Below are 17,406 nucleotides of genomic sequence, written 5' to 3'. Positions count from 1 at the left end.
GAGAGAACTGTACCTCATGGCGCATGAGACAGAAAACTCAACAGTCGGAATGATTTTTGAAGTATTAAACACCCGCAAATCCGTATAGTTGGTCAAAAATGCTATTTAGAAAAGAAGTGCCATGGCGGCGATTGGAGGGCATGTCTTTTGGCATGTACACTGCCGAAGAAATAAGGTGAGCTTGTTAGCTTTTGGCTTCGTGCTAAAATTGAAGTTCAAAAGAGGATCGAGTTTAAAAACACGTTCTTATATTGAGCTTCTAAACCTCACATCACACAGTCTTTAAAGTTGGACTAGTACCTTTTTTAGGAAAGAACTTTCTCCGTCAAATGTCACAAATTACGCGGACGTTTTGATAGCTACAGTCTTGTAAGTAGATGCAGTGGCTGTCAGGTTTATGCTTTGAGTAAATTGACTGTTTTGCTTTTCAGGAAGTTGAGTGTAAAAACGATAACCAACGATAGGTTGCTTGATGGTGTTGGGAATGCGCTCCCAAATAGCTTGTATGATTTAGCCCTGGGACCAGCAGACAACAAAGAGGTAAATGTGTTTAAGAGGCTGTCTTCCATGTTATTTCCAATAAATAAGTAATGTCGTTTTGATAGTGATGAATCCGTGAATATTTTGGATGTGATTTACAGTAGTGACCATTACATTTTGTTCCATCAGGCATGCTCAACTTGCTGCCAGGACTTCAACAACTGTCCAGGACATCTGGGACATGTAGAGCTACCACTACCTGTATATAACCCACTATTTTTTGACGTAAGAATCACACGCACACCCACTGTTGCCACTGGCAAGCCTGGATCTCAACTAAAATGTATCATTTTGTTTTTATTGTTGTTTTGTCCACTTTCAGAAATTGTTCCTGTTGATACGTGGGTCATGTCTCTCGTGTCACATGTTAACGTGTCCACGAGCAGCCATGCACCTCTTGCTGAGCCAACTTAAGTTATTAGATCATGGAGCCATGCAGCAGGTTTACCAGATAGAGGAAGTTCTCAGCCAGGTGAAGTTTAACGTCAACATTTATATCATATATTAACATACCGAATTTCACCTTCTGCATTCCACAATGAAAACATTAAAATGTTTTGTAGGTTTATGCTGTCATGATGCAAACACTTTTACACCATTCCTCGCAAAATTTGACTTATTTTTGTGATCTTGTGAATGCTAGTTTCTGGAAGAAAATAACAAAGCCACTGGTGACGAAATTGCAGTGATGCTCAAGAAGTTCACAGATTCAGTCGTCATAACTGAAGGCTCAAGAAACAGCAAACCGGTCAGTAAACACACTTACCCCAGATGCAATGCTTAAATGTGAGATGTATATTTATATGAATAGCAACAATATAATTCTTTTTGCTGTGATTTTTGTCAGTTCTTTTTAATGCATGACTTTTTTTCCTTTCAGATAAAACATCTTGTTGAAAGAAAAAGCAGTTTGATAAATGATTTCTGGAAAATTCACATGAAGGGTCATAAATGTCCCCTATGCAGGTAAATATATATCAATGCATATTTTAGCAAAGGTTTATCACAGACAGTTTTGCTATTGAAGAAATATGATAAGAGCATCAGAGGCCTGTGTTTGTCTTTTCAACATTTTTATTTGTAGCAATGCATTACTTTGCTGTTATACAGTGGTTTGCGATATTTTCCCTTCTCATTAAAACAAAAGATTATTTTCAGTTGTCACTCTAGGGATGTGTTGCATAATTTACTAAAGATTGACCGATAGTTTTCTTTGGGGCTTTTATCAATAATGGTTATTAGGAGTCTTGTAGACTGATATTTTGAGCCAATATTCACAATCAATTAGTGTGAAAATCTTGACATCAATTTTAAAAAAAAAATCTCTAATCTATTCATATCTAATTCGAGAGGATAAACCTCTTGGGATGAAGCATCTCATTTTTAATGGAGTCCTTAATTATCACAAAACATGTACAGACAGATACACCAATACAGTACAAATCCAACTCAGTTGTAATGTCTGTTTATTGAACAACCTTTCAGATTTGCATAATGTTATTATTTCAAATAGGTTTTCTGGCAGCTTGTTGTAAAATTCATTAGCATGTCTGAAAAAGATAAATGAGAAAATAAAAAAGTAAATAGCCCCCTTTATGCTTCTATGGCACTCTAAAAATATTTTATAATTTTTTTAAAATTTGAATTAAAAAAAAAATCTAAAGTGGTAAGAAAAATCTCATACACCTACCTGAAAATTTAAATTGTTCCCTGAAGTTAACAAAGGTTTAGATTTATTTATTCTTGACTGTCAAAAAAAAGATAGAGAAAAAGCCAATGCCGATATTCATCAAAATGCCAAATATTTTGGCAGATAATTGAACCTGCTGATAATCAGACCATCATTACATGTAAATAAAATTTAAAGAAAAAAACACTGTGTGCAAACAGGAGCAAGCGGTTCACTATACGACGAGAGCACAACAGTAAACTGATTGTGACACTGCCCTCTGACACGCAAACCATTTTCAAAGTTGATGGTGAGTCTTTGTTTATCTGTTTCTGATAATTGTTCTGTTTAATGGAAACAAAATGAAAAGAAAATTAATGGGTCTCATGAGTGATTAAGAACATTTCATATAACATTTCAGGGGAGTCAGTGACTGGAGACAAAGCCTACTTGACTGCCAGCACTGCTAGAGAACACATCAACAAACTGTGGAAGAATGAAGGTTTTCATTTTTTAAAAAAATATATGTATATTTTTTTACACATTAACAATCGCAGACAGATTAAAAATAATTTCATCTTTTGTTCATTTGCCTCCATGTCTTGCTTGCTCTTCCACAAGACCGAGCCTATGCCGACGTGAGATTATGCTTTTTACAAATTTAACCTGTGTGTTTTCTCTCCAGGTTTCTTCCTGAATTGTCTGTTTTCCGGGTTGGTGGACAACTCAGAATCACAGGAAAAAGAAAAAGGTTTCTCCCCGCAGCTCTTTTTCCTGGAGCTGCTGGTTGTCCCACCATGCAGGTACAATTAGGCCACTTGAATAACACCCTGTCAAGGGTTTTGCTGAAAGAGAAAGTCAAACCCAAAAATTCTTTTTGATATGTTCTATTGTGCCTCCACAAGTTTAAGCATGGCATTCTGGTGTCCAATATGAATCAAGTAGAAAACTCCACCCACTGTCATCCATCTCAGGAGGCGGGCATTTTTATTCACTCTTTTTTTAAGTGTTTTTGAAAACAACATTTTTAAACAATCATATGAAGAAAAAAATATATAATATTGTATAATTTATTACTATTATTATATGTGTCTATATAATTAAAATAAATCAAGTATCAATTACCGGTGAAATATTGTTTAAACAAGATATAAAGGAACAGCTTATTTCCTTTTTTATTGTTAACTATTTTGATAGGAGGACAGTCATTTTTCCATTGGTGTCGACAGATAATGGCATCACAGTTCACATTTTCTGCATTTGGTCATGTGACATTTGCAAGCTAAGCCATGATTGGTCATTGCTGATACCTGAGCAGCTGTGATGTAATTTTCAGTGGGTAAAATGGCCGCCCCTTGAGATGGATGACAGCGGGTGGATTTTACAAACACAATTTACCCCTTGTGTGGTTTTATGTCAAGTCCTTTGCATTTACATAAAAGACATTTCACACCCATGAAAAAAAGCATGAAAAGAAGAGACGAGGGAATCGAAATTTCATCCAACATGTCAAATATCAACATGGCATGATAACATTGGTATCAGAAAACCAGGTGTGTGCCATCCCTTGACGAAAATGCTGCCAGACTGATGTGGAAGAAAATGAGCTAAAAATTGTCAAAATATTCCGCAAGGGTGAATCAGAATATTGTGTTTAAACTGATAGGGTTGTCCGTATAAAACATTATCGTCAACAACACTTGAGGATTGACTTCACTTTTAAAGACGTGTAACCATGAAGTCTTTCCTCTTTCTTGAGGTATCGTCCAATCAATCGACTGGGTGACCAGATGTTTACCAACGGTCAGACAGTCAACATGCAAGCCGTCATGAAAGACAGTACCATTGTAAGAAAGCTGCTTTCTCTCATGGCTGTTGAGAAATGTACTCAAGAAAATGAGGTAAGGAAAAAATACTTCTATATTAATGAATGCTCATTTGAATCTAAAATTGTAATCTGACCTGATTCGAACCATTTTCGCAAACTCAGACAACTGGAGAGACAGACCAGTCTTTTCTCTTGGCCATTCCTGGAATGACATTAACAGATAAACTTTACAACATGTGGATTCGCCTTCAGACTCACGTCAACATTGTCTTTGACAGCGATATGGACAAAATGATGTCAGAAAAGTACCCGGGAATTAGACAGGTATGTTGTGTAAAGAAAAGGCAAATGTCATCTACCATGTTTTAAAACAAACTGTATATAATAAATACATGCATGACCAAAGACACTTAAGAAGTAGTAGTATTTAATATTGTAGAAATTATAGTATTTGAATGTATTTAAAATATTTTATTCTTTTATTAGTAATGATCTTAACACAGTTTGTCACAACCACAATTATAAAAACCCTGTTGCATTTGTATGGTTAGAATAAATGTTTTGAGATAGCTTGTAGAAATTACATTATTCCATATTTATTCTGTAATGTTATAAAGCATTTGCAATGCAACTAGAAGGAACTACAGTCGCTGCATAGTTCTTCTTCCTTTAGCTATTCACACCTGTTATCTTTTGGGTGGAATGTTTTCTTTTATATCTCTAACTACAAATTGAGCTGGCTACATCATCCTTTCAATTTATTTTTAACTCATTTACTGCCATGATGTCTATAGCCGTCGCTATCAGTGAATGAGTTAACTTTACCTTTCTGATGATAAACGGACTCAGAAAAAAGCGATACAGCTGGTACAGCTTTTTCACAAGAACACTTAAAATATCAATGATCGCACTCCTGTGAAACTTTGGTTACTTTTTTATTTCTTGTTCACATTTATTTTCTATTATTATTATTATTTAGTTTCACGCTCACAATTAAGTTGTTTACCTGCCGTACAATGACACTAAAGGCAATCTATTGGATTTCTTTTGCAGTTACTGGAAAAAAAGGAGGGTTTGTTCCGTAAACACATGATGGGCAAAAGAGTTGATTTTGCGGCAAGATCTGTCATCTGTCCAGACATGTACATTGGAACCAATGAGATTGGAATTCCCATGGTACGATTGTGTGAAGCATTTTTCAATTCTTCCCAAAAAATAGACGCAAGTTCGTAATGAATATGTTTTATTTCTCCCTGACTCAATAATTTGTCATGTTGGCACAGGTGTTTGCCACAAAACTGACCTACCCACAGCCTGTCACGCCGTGGAATGTGAAGGAGCTTCGTCAGGCTGTCCTGAACGGTCCAAATGTCCACCCTGGTGCTACCATGGTGATCAGCGAGGATGGCAGGAGAACCATCTTGTCATCAAACAACTTGGCGCAAAGAGAAGCGGTTGCTAAGCAGCTGCTGACACCCTGTCCAGGTCAACACAAAATGCCAATGAAAATAGTGAGTCAGTAGAAAGAAATTGCTGTCCTCAATGTGCTGGATTATCTGTGAACTGTCATGCTATTGTCTTTTGTTTTTCAAGGTGAACCGTCATATTAAGAACGGAGATGTTATGTTGTTGAACAGACAGCCAACCTTGCACCGACCATCCATACAGGCTCACTCTGCACGCATTTTGCCCGGGGAGAAGGTCTTTGTTGCGAATTAGTTAACAGTTTCAATTAGTATGAGTCATGGGACTCTTATTACATTGTATTTTAGTACTTTGTTTTGTGCAATAGGTCCTGAGGCTCCACTATGCCAACTGCAAAGCTTATAATGCAGACTTTGACGGAGATGAGATGAATGCTCACTTCCCTCAGAGTGAGCTTGGTCGAGCTGAGGCCTACACTTTGGTCAGCACCAACCAGCAGTACCTTGTGCCAAAGGTAGATTAATACATGCTTGCAATCTTTTTCGGGCTGTCACAGATATGATTTATTTAAGATTTCATAGCCTATTACACTCAGTATTTCAATGATTTTTCGCGTCAACAAATCTAGCGGCAATACTGCCTAGCTGTAGCCAATGAAATTGTGCTGTGTTTAATTAGATTGACCTCATGTTTTAACCTCTTGACACCTAAATTTATTTTCTAACATATGTTTTATTCTTTTAAGTTGATTCTAAATTAAGATGTGTTAATTTATAGCATATACAGTAAATAATTCTTATGACTGCAATACAATTATAAAACACTATGAACTATGAAAACACACAAAACACACAACTTTAGGTAATTAACCTTTACTTCCACACAGTTTAAATTACTGTTCGGTGCAAAGAGAGCAAGTCCTTTCAAAAGGCTGCTGAGGCTGACTTTCGCAAATTAGGATTTGTTGCCAATTTGTGTCAGCCGTTGTCAAGATTTTGACTTTGGGGTTGCTGCTTTTAATAGATATAATTGCTTTTTATACTTTGGTTTATCTTTATGAGATTAAAATTGGCTTCATGATTTGAAATGTTGAAGTGAAAAATGTGCACAAAAAAAATCGGAAATTTGAAAGGGGCCAACTACTTCTTCACAACGTTATACGTCATCATACTGTACAGTACATATCACTAGTTCTCTCTTTCTTTTCATCAGGATGGAAAACCTTTGGCTGGTCTGATTCAGGATCACATGGTTTCAGGTACACACATGACAATTAAAGGAAGTTTCTTCACAAGAGACCAGTACACTGAACTGGTATACAGAGGACTCACTGACAAACCAGGTCGAATTAAACTGCTCAAACCAGCAATACTCAAGCCATGTAAACTCTGGACAGGAAAGCAGGTAGTGTAGAGACCTATGATCATTTACTTTTTGTTTAAGATTTCACCCCAAGAAAACTTTGAATGAATTAGAGAATCCGATTTTTTTTTTTTTTTGTAATGTGTTTTAATTTACTTCTAAAATAGTGACCCACTGTGACCCAAAATGTTTAACTTTGATTTCAACTGGCCAAAACACATACTTTGCCTTGTTTTTTGTTTTTTGTTTTTTCAACTTTTTTCCCCTCCCTTCTCTAAATATAGTTGAGAATTTTGTCTTGCCAAGGGAAAACAGATCTGTAAACTTAACAATTTATTTCTCATGATGCATGAGACTTGGATGTTCGTCTCACAATTTAACTTTGTTTTTCCACATATTTTTTGGAGAGAAACACAATTTGCATCAACTTGTACATTTCAGTGTATAATTAGTTTACTGAGTCTAAGGTTTGCATACAAAGTGGATGTAGCAAATTTTGCCCCTTTCAATAGGTGGTGTCAACCCTCCTGCTCAATGTGATTCCCGAAAAGGCTGTGCCGTTAAACCTGATTGGAAAATCAAAAATCCCCAGCAAAGCATGGATCCAAATTCCCCCACGAGCAACTCCAGGATATCAACCTGACACCATGTGTGACTCGCAGGTGCATACACACACTCACACACCTTTTTATTGGTTTGAGGAACATAAACATGGCAGCAAGTTGTAAAATGAGATTTTGTATTTTACTTGTTAGGTGGTTATCCGTCACGGGGAGTTGTTAGTGGGCGTTCTGGATAAAGCTCACTACGGCTCCTCTGCGTATGGTCTGGTGCATTGTTGCTATGAACTTTACGGAGGGGAGACCAGCGGAAAACTGCTCAGCTGTCTGGCCAGACTTTTTACTGCTTACCTTCAGTTATACAGAGGATTCACTCTAGGTAAATTGTTTTTTGTTTTTTTTCTTCCAGTCATATGGAAAAAAAAATACTTACCTCCATTTTTTATTAGGTGTTGAAGACATTCTGGTGAAACCAGATGCCAACAAAAAGAGGAAAAGCATTATCAAAGAATCACTGAAAATTGGTGCAAGAGTGAGTTCAAGCAGCTGCTCCAGTTCACGTAATTAGTACATTGTATACACTGTAGTGCAGCCTTGTCAAATTCAGTGTATCCTTCTCAGTGGGTGAAACTGGCCAAAAGGGCTGCTACAGTGAAGGTGTAGTTGGTGGGCTCCATTGTGCTCCTTCATAGCCTCTGGGCATAAATATGGACTACACACAAACAGTAAATGAGACAGCTAGAAACTTACAGTAGCTAAAGTTTGCTATTTTTTTTGACATGGGATCATTCTATTTTCATTTGTCAGGCCCTTCAGGCAGCGTTCAACCTCCCACCTGACGTGGATGAAGCCGAGGCCAAGAGCCGTTGGCAGGATGCTCATCTCAACCCAGACCAGCGAGATTTTAGCTTGGCTGACCACAAATTCAAAGAAGTGGCCAACCAAGTGAACAACGACATTAACAAGGTAACATTTCAACTATTAGGAGTGTAATGGAGGTGTCGGGATAGCGCCCAAACTTGTGACCTCTTTGAGAGGACTGTATTTTAGCACCGGGATGTCCAGCCAGAACATGCACACTCTCATGCCACTCTTTATTTGGTATAGTGTGGTAATATATTCTTGTGTGTGTGCATATATTTTTATTTGTTTGTATATAATTTTCTATTTATTTGTGTGGTCTCTGCAAAGGACAGCAAAGAACATTTACTGAACATTGATGAATAACACAACATATCACACATACAACACACATACAATATCACAATTACAATAATATAAACAACAAAGGCAAACAAACCGTGCAATGATTGGAAACATTTGTATAATGAATTCAACCAAATTGTTCAAACTGTGTGTTAGGTCGAAAAGGGTTAATGGAGTTGAAGAGATTTGCGAGGGTGGTCACTCACTCCCTCACTGAGTAAGAATCACATGGGCACACAAGGCTGATATGAGACAAATACTAGTGCACATCTTGCTGATGAAAACTTTAACTTGTGAAAAATACTAAATGTGAAATATGCAAATTACGTTATTTGCCTTTAGCAATTATACCCATCTTAAATGAGCTGACAACTTAGACATCAATGGACAAAGTGAAAGCAGTGCAAACGTAAACAAGTATCTCAAACCACGAATGGAAAACATATTCAAAATATACTAACATTCTCATCAGCGCATGGAATAATAATGAGAGAAATGTAGTAATCCACAGAATTGCGTGAAAGAGGCAAGAATGTTCGTGATAAACGATACCTGTCGACTGACTAGCGGAGGAGCAAAACAGTCTATGCCGAAACAGAGTAAACAGAGTCTTAATTGGTGGTGGAGGAATGACAAACAACTTGTGATTGGTTGCTAGGCGGTTGTTATCAAGATCACATGATCATAGGAGAATAACATGTTCATACTTGAATAGTAATGATAACAGTTGAACACTTCAAACACAAAAACATTAACCATAATCAGAAACTTTATAAGAAGGATTGTAAGTGCCATCACTATAGTTTTGGCTTTTTTTGTTTCTGTAGTCCTACTTTGGCTATGTTAGTGTGTTATAAGTTACAAAACTGAAAGCTTGCCTTACAATTAGGGCCCAACTGAGTGAGTTAATGGGGAATAGGTGCCAGGCCGACCTGCAAATAGTGTAAATCTGCACATAATTGATGACCATTAAAAGGTGTTGGGAGGGGAAATATTATATTGTCCATTATAATTATATTCTTATTCTGCCCATTAACTTGCAATCTATATTATTCTGGCAAAAACCTGCATCAGCCTCAATAAAATCCCTATCAGTTGACCTCTAGTTATACAGTGGGCCTCCGTGTTACGAGATTAATCCGTTCTCGGTTGGGCTCGTCAGTCGAATTCACCGTATGGTGGGCAATCCAAACTTACGTATGTTAAAGAGCTAATGCGTTCAGAACCCCAGGTAAAAACATCAAAATTGTACATGCATATTAAAAATTGGTACCAAAATAGAATTGTAAGTGCTGTGTATATATAACATACATGTATACAATCAGAAAACATCATAAACAAAAAATATAGAAAGGATTTATTTACCTTTTGAGTGGCACTTGTTATGACCATATGCCCTAGTAAGGGTAGCCTTGGCTAGCCTAGCTTTGTATTTCTTTGATTATCTCTAGCTTCGTTTCCATATAAATCATTTTCTTACTTCTCTCTTTAACATCACTAGCAATCTTGGGACCCATGGCTAACCCATTCAAGTTTGAATTAAGCAGTAAAATGCACTATAAATACGGTTTTGTAACCACTCACGATAGAACAACGCTTTACCATTCCGCCATTTTGAAATGAGTGAGGCCGTTTGATAGCAGACCAGCATTGTAATGAGCAGATGCTGACCAATAGCAGACCAGCATTGTAGTGATGTGTTGCAGGGATCCAGTATGACGGGAAACAGAAAATAAGTGGAATTACATAAAAACACCTGCAAATGGAGACGAAACAACACAAATACAACCAACCCCTTGGGGTCATGACAGTTGTTTTTGTCGCAAAGGTGTTAAAATATCTTAAAGAGGGTACAAAAAAACTCAGTATTCCACATTGCAACATGAAAAAAAAAGTAAGCCGGGCACGCTGTAATACAGGGGTCCACTGTACTATTCTTTGAATTCTGAGTAACTTATTGTCTGTTACTCTGGTCTGTGTTGTCACACGAGCATGGTCAGCAGAACAACAGGCCTTAAGGAACTATTGCAGCTTTGTCAAATTCAGTGTACCTACCTCATTGGGTGCTACTGGCCAAAATGGCTGCTACATTGAAAGTGCAGTTAATGGGCCCCATTGTGCTTCAGTCTGGTTCATGGGGATGAATGTGCTGCACACAAATCAAACGCTACAGCTGGAAGCTAAAAGTTGAAGAGTTGTACAGGTGTTGTTTTAGCTGCTGTTCCAAGCTAACAGCATGCATTTAGCATATGCACACTCTTGAAGCCATGGTAAATAAATGCCTTGTTTAAAATATTATCAGTGATGTTGCAAATGCCAAATTGCAAATATGTGAGACCGTAAATCATGGCTCTTAATTCCATACTCTATCTTGTGTCTTTTGTAGGTGTGTATGCCAATTGGTCTTCACACCTCTTTCCCAGACAACAACCTCCAGCTGATGGTCCAGTCAGGTGCCAAAGGTTCCACTGTCAATACCATGCAGGTAAATAAAACCTTCCTGCTTTTCTCTTTTTGATGAGATTCGGCTGTTGCTATAGATACAAAGAAAATTCATTTTTTGCTTGGATGAAAAATAATAAACACATAAGACCAAAAAACACATTTTCACTTCATTATATATGACCAGCTTTTATATCTTTGGTGATCACTTTTTTTTTTTTAATTTAAATTGCTCATCTGCAAACTAGTTTCCCTTCTCCTTCAAATCTTTCTCCATAATGTTTGGTCCATGCAATGTACTAACAGCACATTCACATCCGCATGATTTGTTAAAATGTGATCAGTAGGTACGGCGACTGTGTCAGGATGACAGTCATTTACATCTGTCGCACCTGTATGGAGCACTCTAGCTAGCTAGTGGATTTTTTTTTTTTTAAGTAATAAGTTGCTATCTGGGACAAGAAAAAATGCCTCAAGCATTTTATGAACCGAAGTACTCGAAATTCCTCGACTTAATTCAGCCTGAGGGTTAGGGTTATTCACTGTCAGCTGTTTTAGAGCCACTTTTTCAAGACACACAAAGTCTTGTGTTCATTCTCATCTAAAACATGGGACTGACACCATCCACTGGTTATTGTGCATCAGTGAAGTTCTTTCTAAGATTGAAACTTTACAGAGCGTAGCAGAAAACACTGCCCCGCCCATATCTTTTGAAAAACATCATTGCCGAGTATACTTGTCAATGGTAGTGAATGATTGTGCTTTCTATTCATATAACCAGCCAGCTTCATTCTTTTTGTGTGTCTCAGATCTCGTGTCTATTAGGTCAGATTGAGTTAGAGGGTCGTAGACCTCCACTGATGCCATCTGGGAAATCATTACCGTGTTTCCAGCCGTATGACCCATCACCAGCTGCCGGGGGTTTTGTTACCGGAAGGTTTCTTACAGGCATCAAACCACAGGTGTTTGGTTTTATCAATTAAAGACTGCAACCTAAGCATTTCATGTTAGTTAATTTGTGGTCATTTTCCCATCAGGAATATTTCTTCCATTGCATGGCTGGGAGAGAAGGGCTGGTGGATACCGCAGTGAAAACGTCCAGATCAGGATACCTGCAAAGGTAAAGCAACACTTGTGCCTGAAAAGAATGGCAAAAATAGAGGAGAAATGTGTTCTGCAATGGTTGTTTTACTTCTATTTTATGTATATTTTTCATGTATAGTTCCCTGTTTTATTTTTTCTGTAGGTGTATTATAAAGCATCTGGAGGGTTTGGTGGTACAGTACGATCTGACCGTAAGGGATAGTGATGGATCTATAATCCAGTTCCTGTATGGTGAAGATGGTCTTGATATCCCTAAAACGCAATTTCTGCAACCAAGGCAGTTTTCCTTTATAGAAGACAATTTTGAGGTAAGATTGCAGCCCATGCTAATAGAATAAATTCCAATAATAATTATATGGCAGAGATAGATTAGCTTTAAAAAAATTGCAGCCTTGTCAAATTCAGGGCATCCTACCTGGTGTATGCCGCTGGCCAAAATGGCTGCCACAGCAAACGTGTAGTTCATATGCCCTGTTGTGCTGTAATATGACTAATGGGGAAATATGTACTACACACAGATTATACAGATACAAATCTATGAGATCACTGTTAATCCCATCATTTGGCATTTTGTAACAATGTTTTGATGCAAATAGTATGAAGACATAATTAGCATCATTTCCTTTGTCATTTTAATGAACATGTACATTCTTCATGAAGCCTTTACTGTTAAAATTCCTCTTTTTAAAACATAATTAGCATTTTTATGTTTGCTGCAGGTAATAAGGAAGTCCCAGGGCTTGGATGAGGTGTTAGCACGACTAGACCCTCAAGGTGCGAGTCAACATTTTTCAGCCATTCAGCGCTGGAAAGCAAAAAGAGAGGTGTCTTGTCCCCGCAGAGGTAGATAACTAATGTACAAATTTCAAATGTTACTTGTTTATGCATTGTAGTTTCTCTCAAACGAGGGAATGTGAAAATATTTAAGGCGTACATGAGATTTTAGGTTTCTTCAAGTATTAGCAAATATAGTTAATTATTTTTAAAGCCCACATGGGAACATGGTTTTCTTTAGAACATAAGAGCTAATTAACTGTTTTTTTGTTTTGTTTTGTTTCTTTTTTTTTGGGGGGGGGGGGGGGGGGGGGCAGAATTTTAGTCCTAAGTACTTATTTATATTCTTGTGTTTGGCTATATGGGTCAGGGAAAAAAAAACGTTCCAATTGAAAAGCCAAAGTAAAAGATTACTTAAGGTAACCAAGTACCGGGGTAATCAGTTATCTTAGGAAGTTAAGTACAGTTGGCTCCCATGTTACAAGATTAATCCATTCCGCGTTTGGGCTCGTAAGGCGAATTCACCGTATGGCAGGCAATCCAAACCTATGTTAAATAGCTAATGCGTTTAGAACCCCAGGTAAAAACATCAAATATGTACATACATATTAAAAATTGGTACCAAACTAGTATAGTAAGTGTTGTGTATTTAGAACATACATCTATGAATACATCATAGATAAAAAAAATATAGAAAGGATTTATTTACCTTTGAGTGGCGCTTGTTATGCCCATATGCCCTAGTAAGGGTAGCCTAGGCCAGGCTAGCTTTGTATTTCTTTGATTATCTCTAGCTTTGTTTCCATATAAATCATCTTCTTACTTCTCTCTTTAACATCACTAGCAATCTTGGGACCCATGGCTAACCCATTCAGGTTTGAATTAAGCATTAAAATGCACTATAAACACGGTTTTGTAACCACTCTCAATCGAACAAAGGTCAGCTCCGTGAGGAGACGCCGACCAATTGCAGACCAGCATTGTAGTGACGCGTTGCATGGAAGCAGTTTGACGCCAGTAGTAACTAAGTTCAATCACCTAAAAACGCCAGCAGATGGACGCTATAACACTTTACTATGGTTTTCATTTACGTTGGGTAATAAAATACTAACATAGTAAATTACTTCAAGTAATGAACTAAACTCATGGAAATTATCGTAAATAAGTATAAAAACAGATCATCAATTGCTTTTGTACTAAAGTAAGTAATTACTTGATGTACAAAGTTGGTAAATATATCAGTACTTTATTCGTTTAGCAGCAGCTAACTCTCCTTCAGCCCCCCCACAAAAAACAAAACAAAACATATTATATATATATATATATATATATATATATATATATATATATATATATATATATATATATATATGAATTGAATTTCTGGACTCCTAAAGCATTATGTGATAATGACTCATCTGTAAAACATTGTTTTGATGCACTTTGTATTTAATTACATGATTTTTCATCAGACAAGCCAGAAAAAGACCTTTTACTAATACTAATTGATCTGTTATATTGAGTTTTTTAAAAAATAACACTTAGAGATACCACTACTAATGTAGTTCCAAAATTTAATCAATTCGACATGGTTGGCACAAGGGGTATTTGGCTGAAAAAAATGAATCATCGGAAAGTTGTTGAAAGCCATTTTTTTTTTTTTAACATTACCACAATTACTGACCGCAGTCATTCTGTTTTATTTTAATCGATTTTAGGGGCATTCCTCTTGTTTTCGCAAAAGAAGATGGCCAAACTAAAGCAGACTGAACAAGGCAGAATACAAAATGTGTGTGGCAGAGATTCAGCTGTTCTGAAGGTACAGTATTTCTTCCTCTTTTTTTAAAGGGTGAACACTACTGTTGGACAAATGAAGCTTCATAAAGCACTTGTAATATTTTTTGGGACTCTTCTAGATTGCATTCTTGCCATTACAAATGCATTGGAAATTTAATACAATTTCCATTGCATTAGACTTTATCTTCGAGCCAAGAGCACCATCTAGAAGAGTTAAAAAAAAAAGTCACATGTGCTTCATAAAGCTTAATTTTCTCTTCACTAGTTAACACCTTACACATGATCATCTTAACACATTTGCTTTGATACTATTTACCTTTCTTCAGCTGATAGAACAATGGCGTGCTCTTGATGAAGCTGGACAGTCAAAATACAAAAGAAAGGCCTCCCGTTGCCCTGAGCCCAGCCTAGGCGTATTTCGACCCGATGTAAGCTTCGGATCTGTTTCTGAAAGCTTTCACGGCATCGCTGAGAAATACTTGCAGAATCGAGACGCAACAAGTCAACATGGCTTGGATGCAGACAGGTATACAACACTAATAATGTAATGAGCATAGGGCTGCACGATATTGCCCGCCACAATTAATTAAGATGATCCTCGGCGATATTAACAAGTAAAAAGTCAAGCACTTTTTTTTTATTTTTAATTACAAGTCAAATCAAGCACTTTGCCCTCCTTCCACAAGGGGGTATTTTTTCCCAACTTTCAATTGAGACCCATTTTGAAAAATCCTATTGGCAGAAATTTGGAATAAATTCGTTTTGAAATGAAAGAAAATTACATTTTGATTTCTAATTGATTAAAATTTGCTTAAAAGTAAATAATGTCCTTGGTTCTAAGTAGGCTTATTTTTTTCATTGGTTGACCCAACATGATGAATAATTGTGATTAATAATCGTGATTTCAATATTGACCGAAATAATTGGGCATAACCGTGCAGCCCTAATTGAGCATTATTGTTTAAAAAAAAGACTTCATATTTATTTTTATTTCCCCACTTTTTTAACACATTGTGATGTTATACATTTTAAGACTTCGACAGCTGTTGCATTACAAGTGGCAGCGGTCATTGTGCGATCCGGGGGAAGCGGTGGGCCTGCTGGCTGCTCAGTCCATTGGTGAACCCTCCACCCAAATGACCCTCAACACCTTTCACTTTGCTGGCAGAGGCGAGATGAACGTCACTTTGGGAATACCTCGGTAATATCTGCTTTTAATGCATTATGATCATCAATCGGTAATGGCTATCTTCGACTATGTCACAGACTAAGAGAGATTCTGATGGTGGCCAGCTCCAACATCAAAACTCCCATGATGAGCGTGCCAGTGCTAAACAGTAAGAAGGCCTTAAAGAGAGCTCAGAAACTCAGAAGAAAACTGACCAAGGTCTGCTTGGCTGAGGTAAGAATGCATGTTGTCGTTCAGTAATTCTCTACTTTTTTTTTTATTAATGATGTACCTCATGTGAAATCTGTTTTTCAGCGAAGTACCCTCTAATCATTACAAAGCATTTGTAGAAGTAAGAACAAAACAAATTGAAACAATGCTGTGCCATCTGTGTCATCTGTGATTTATTAAACTTTGTTTGTACCTGTATCTCAAAGCTAAATTGTGTAACATCATCTATTTTGTTTTTGACTTGTCTGGAGGAAAATCGTGTTACTTAAAAACAATGTTCATATGCATAAATCTTAACAAAATTAAGACATACATAATTTTGTAAAGGAGTCACTATAACACAATTTAGCAATTAGTTGCCTCATGTTCCAATTTTGCTATTAATTTGAAAATAAAAATTTACTGTTCCTGTTAGGACATTGAAAACCATTAAATTATATTTGCTCATACCTGCAGAATAGAGCTGCAAGTAGCCATTATTTTAATAGATTATCACGCTGATTATGTTGTCAGTTCATCAAATAATCGGATTAAAAAAACATTTGTATCCCTTTATTAAAAAAAGAGTATTTGTATTATTCAATTACTGGTGTGTAACAGAAACAAGTTTAAATACTGACAATTGTTTTTCAGTATAAAAGCAGATGCTTGTATATATCTTGTTTTGATTTAACACACTGATAATTAGTCTGCTTTCATGGAGGACAAAATAAAGAAGAATATTTATTGTGGAGAGGATTAAATACCGAGATGGTATATTTTTTGGTCTCGAAACTATGAATCAATTATCAAAGTTATTGATCAATTTGATTATTGATTTGTTCTTAATTGTTACAACTGCTGCAGAAACTTCAAATTCATCTTCCATTTTATGGTTCATTCTTAGATGTTGTTCATGTTTGTTGTTTAGTGTGTTCACCATTCGCCTGCTTCTCATTGCCCTTTCTATTTTGTCCTATTTTCTGAACGGTTTGTGAGAGCAGGTGCTGCAAAAAGTTGATGTGGTCGAGGCGCTGCGCATCGAGAGTCTCCCTCAATCAATGATGAGGACGTTCAAAATCACTTTCAGCTTTCTTCATCCTGACTGTTACGCTGAAGATAAACAGCTCTCACCCCAACAGATCCTCCACTTCATGGAAACTAGGTTGACCACCAACATCCTGTCATCCAAGATGTTGAATAAACTCACTTGATAATTTTTTACATACTCTTTTTATCAGATTTTTCGGCCTCTTCCTCAAAACCATTGACAAACGTAATGCCAAGCTAGCATCCATTGCAGTGGAGACCAGAAAGGCCA

The 17,406-nt window shown here is 36.8% G+C and overlaps 1 protein-coding gene and 3 non-coding genes across 6 annotated transcripts in view; all 4 read left to right on the top strand.

Moving 5' to 3' along the window:
- The first annotated feature begins 5 nt into the window (after positions 1-5).
- Positions 6-17,406, top strand: part of polr1a (RNA polymerase I subunit A) — a 25,159-nt gene continuing 7,758 nt past the window's right edge. Inside the window, exons 1-31 of one of the 3 annotated variants that reach the window (XM_088431367.1) lie at positions 6-175; positions 432-540; positions 670-765; positions 863-1,012; positions 1,184-1,288; positions 1,421-1,506; positions 2,431-2,519; positions 2,631-2,711; positions 2,895-3,012; positions 3,969-4,110; positions 4,200-4,361; positions 5,091-5,213; positions 5,321-5,548; positions 5,631-5,738; positions 5,830-5,976; positions 6,675-6,866; positions 7,337-7,486; positions 7,580-7,763; positions 7,834-7,916; positions 8,192-8,350; positions 10,977-11,075; positions 11,842-11,994; positions 12,070-12,152; positions 12,279-12,444; positions 12,856-12,979; positions 14,629-14,729; positions 15,034-15,233; positions 15,741-15,908; positions 15,974-16,109; positions 17,090-17,250; positions 17,327-17,406. The exon at positions 17,327-17,406 is cut by the window's right edge and continues 50 nt beyond it. In XM_088431367.1, coding sequence (XP_088287493.1) covers positions 99-175; positions 432-540; positions 670-765; positions 863-1,012; positions 1,184-1,288; positions 1,421-1,506; positions 2,431-2,519; positions 2,631-2,711; positions 2,895-3,012; positions 3,969-4,110; positions 4,200-4,361; positions 5,091-5,213; positions 5,321-5,548; positions 5,631-5,738; positions 5,830-5,976; positions 6,675-6,866; positions 7,337-7,486; positions 7,580-7,763; positions 7,834-7,916; positions 8,192-8,350; positions 10,977-11,075; positions 11,842-11,994; positions 12,070-12,152; positions 12,279-12,444; positions 12,856-12,979; positions 14,629-14,729; positions 15,034-15,233; positions 15,741-15,908; positions 15,974-16,109; positions 17,090-17,250; positions 17,327-17,406 — 4,060 coding nt within the window. In that variant the 5' untranslated portion in view covers positions 6-98. Of the gene's footprint in view, positions 176-431; positions 541-669; positions 766-862; positions 1,013-1,183; positions 1,289-1,420; positions 1,507-2,430; positions 2,520-2,630; positions 2,712-2,894; positions 3,013-3,968; positions 4,111-4,190; positions 4,362-5,090; positions 5,214-5,320; positions 5,549-5,630; positions 5,739-5,829; positions 5,977-6,674; positions 6,867-7,336; positions 7,487-7,579; positions 7,764-7,833; positions 7,917-8,191; positions 8,351-10,976; positions 11,076-11,841; positions 11,995-12,069; positions 12,153-12,278; positions 12,445-12,855; positions 12,980-14,628; positions 14,730-15,033; positions 15,234-15,740; positions 15,909-15,973; positions 16,110-17,089; positions 17,251-17,326 lie in introns of those variants that run through there. The other 2 variants (XM_088431366.1, XM_088431368.1) reach the window with 2 other exon arrangements.
- LOC148414087 (small nucleolar RNA SNORA5) lies at positions 7,972-8,108 on the top strand. The gene has a single exon (XR_015867699.1). It is a non-coding gene; the product is annotated as a small nucleolar RNA SNORA5 (small nucleolar RNA).
- On the top strand, positions 10,617-10,751 carry LOC148414086 (small nucleolar RNA SNORA5). Its single transcript, XR_015867697.1, has one exon. It is a non-coding gene; the product is annotated as a small nucleolar RNA SNORA5 (small nucleolar RNA).
- Positions 12,522-12,656, top strand: LOC148414085 (small nucleolar RNA SNORA5). Its single transcript, XR_015867698.1, has one exon. It is a non-coding gene; the product is annotated as a small nucleolar RNA SNORA5 (small nucleolar RNA).

This window comes from Hippichthys cyanospilos, chromosome 13 (assembly GCF_059441005.1).
Source record: "Hippichthys cyanospilos isolate Australia breed blue-spotted pipefish chromosome 13, RoL_Hcya_1.0, whole genome shotgun sequence".
In the NCBI taxonomy this organism is placed as follows: Eukaryota; Metazoa; Chordata; class Actinopteri; order Syngnathiformes; family Syngnathidae; genus Hippichthys; species Hippichthys cyanospilos.
Note: the sequence above shows the minus strand (reverse complement) of the source record. Positions and strands in the feature narration are given on the sequence as shown.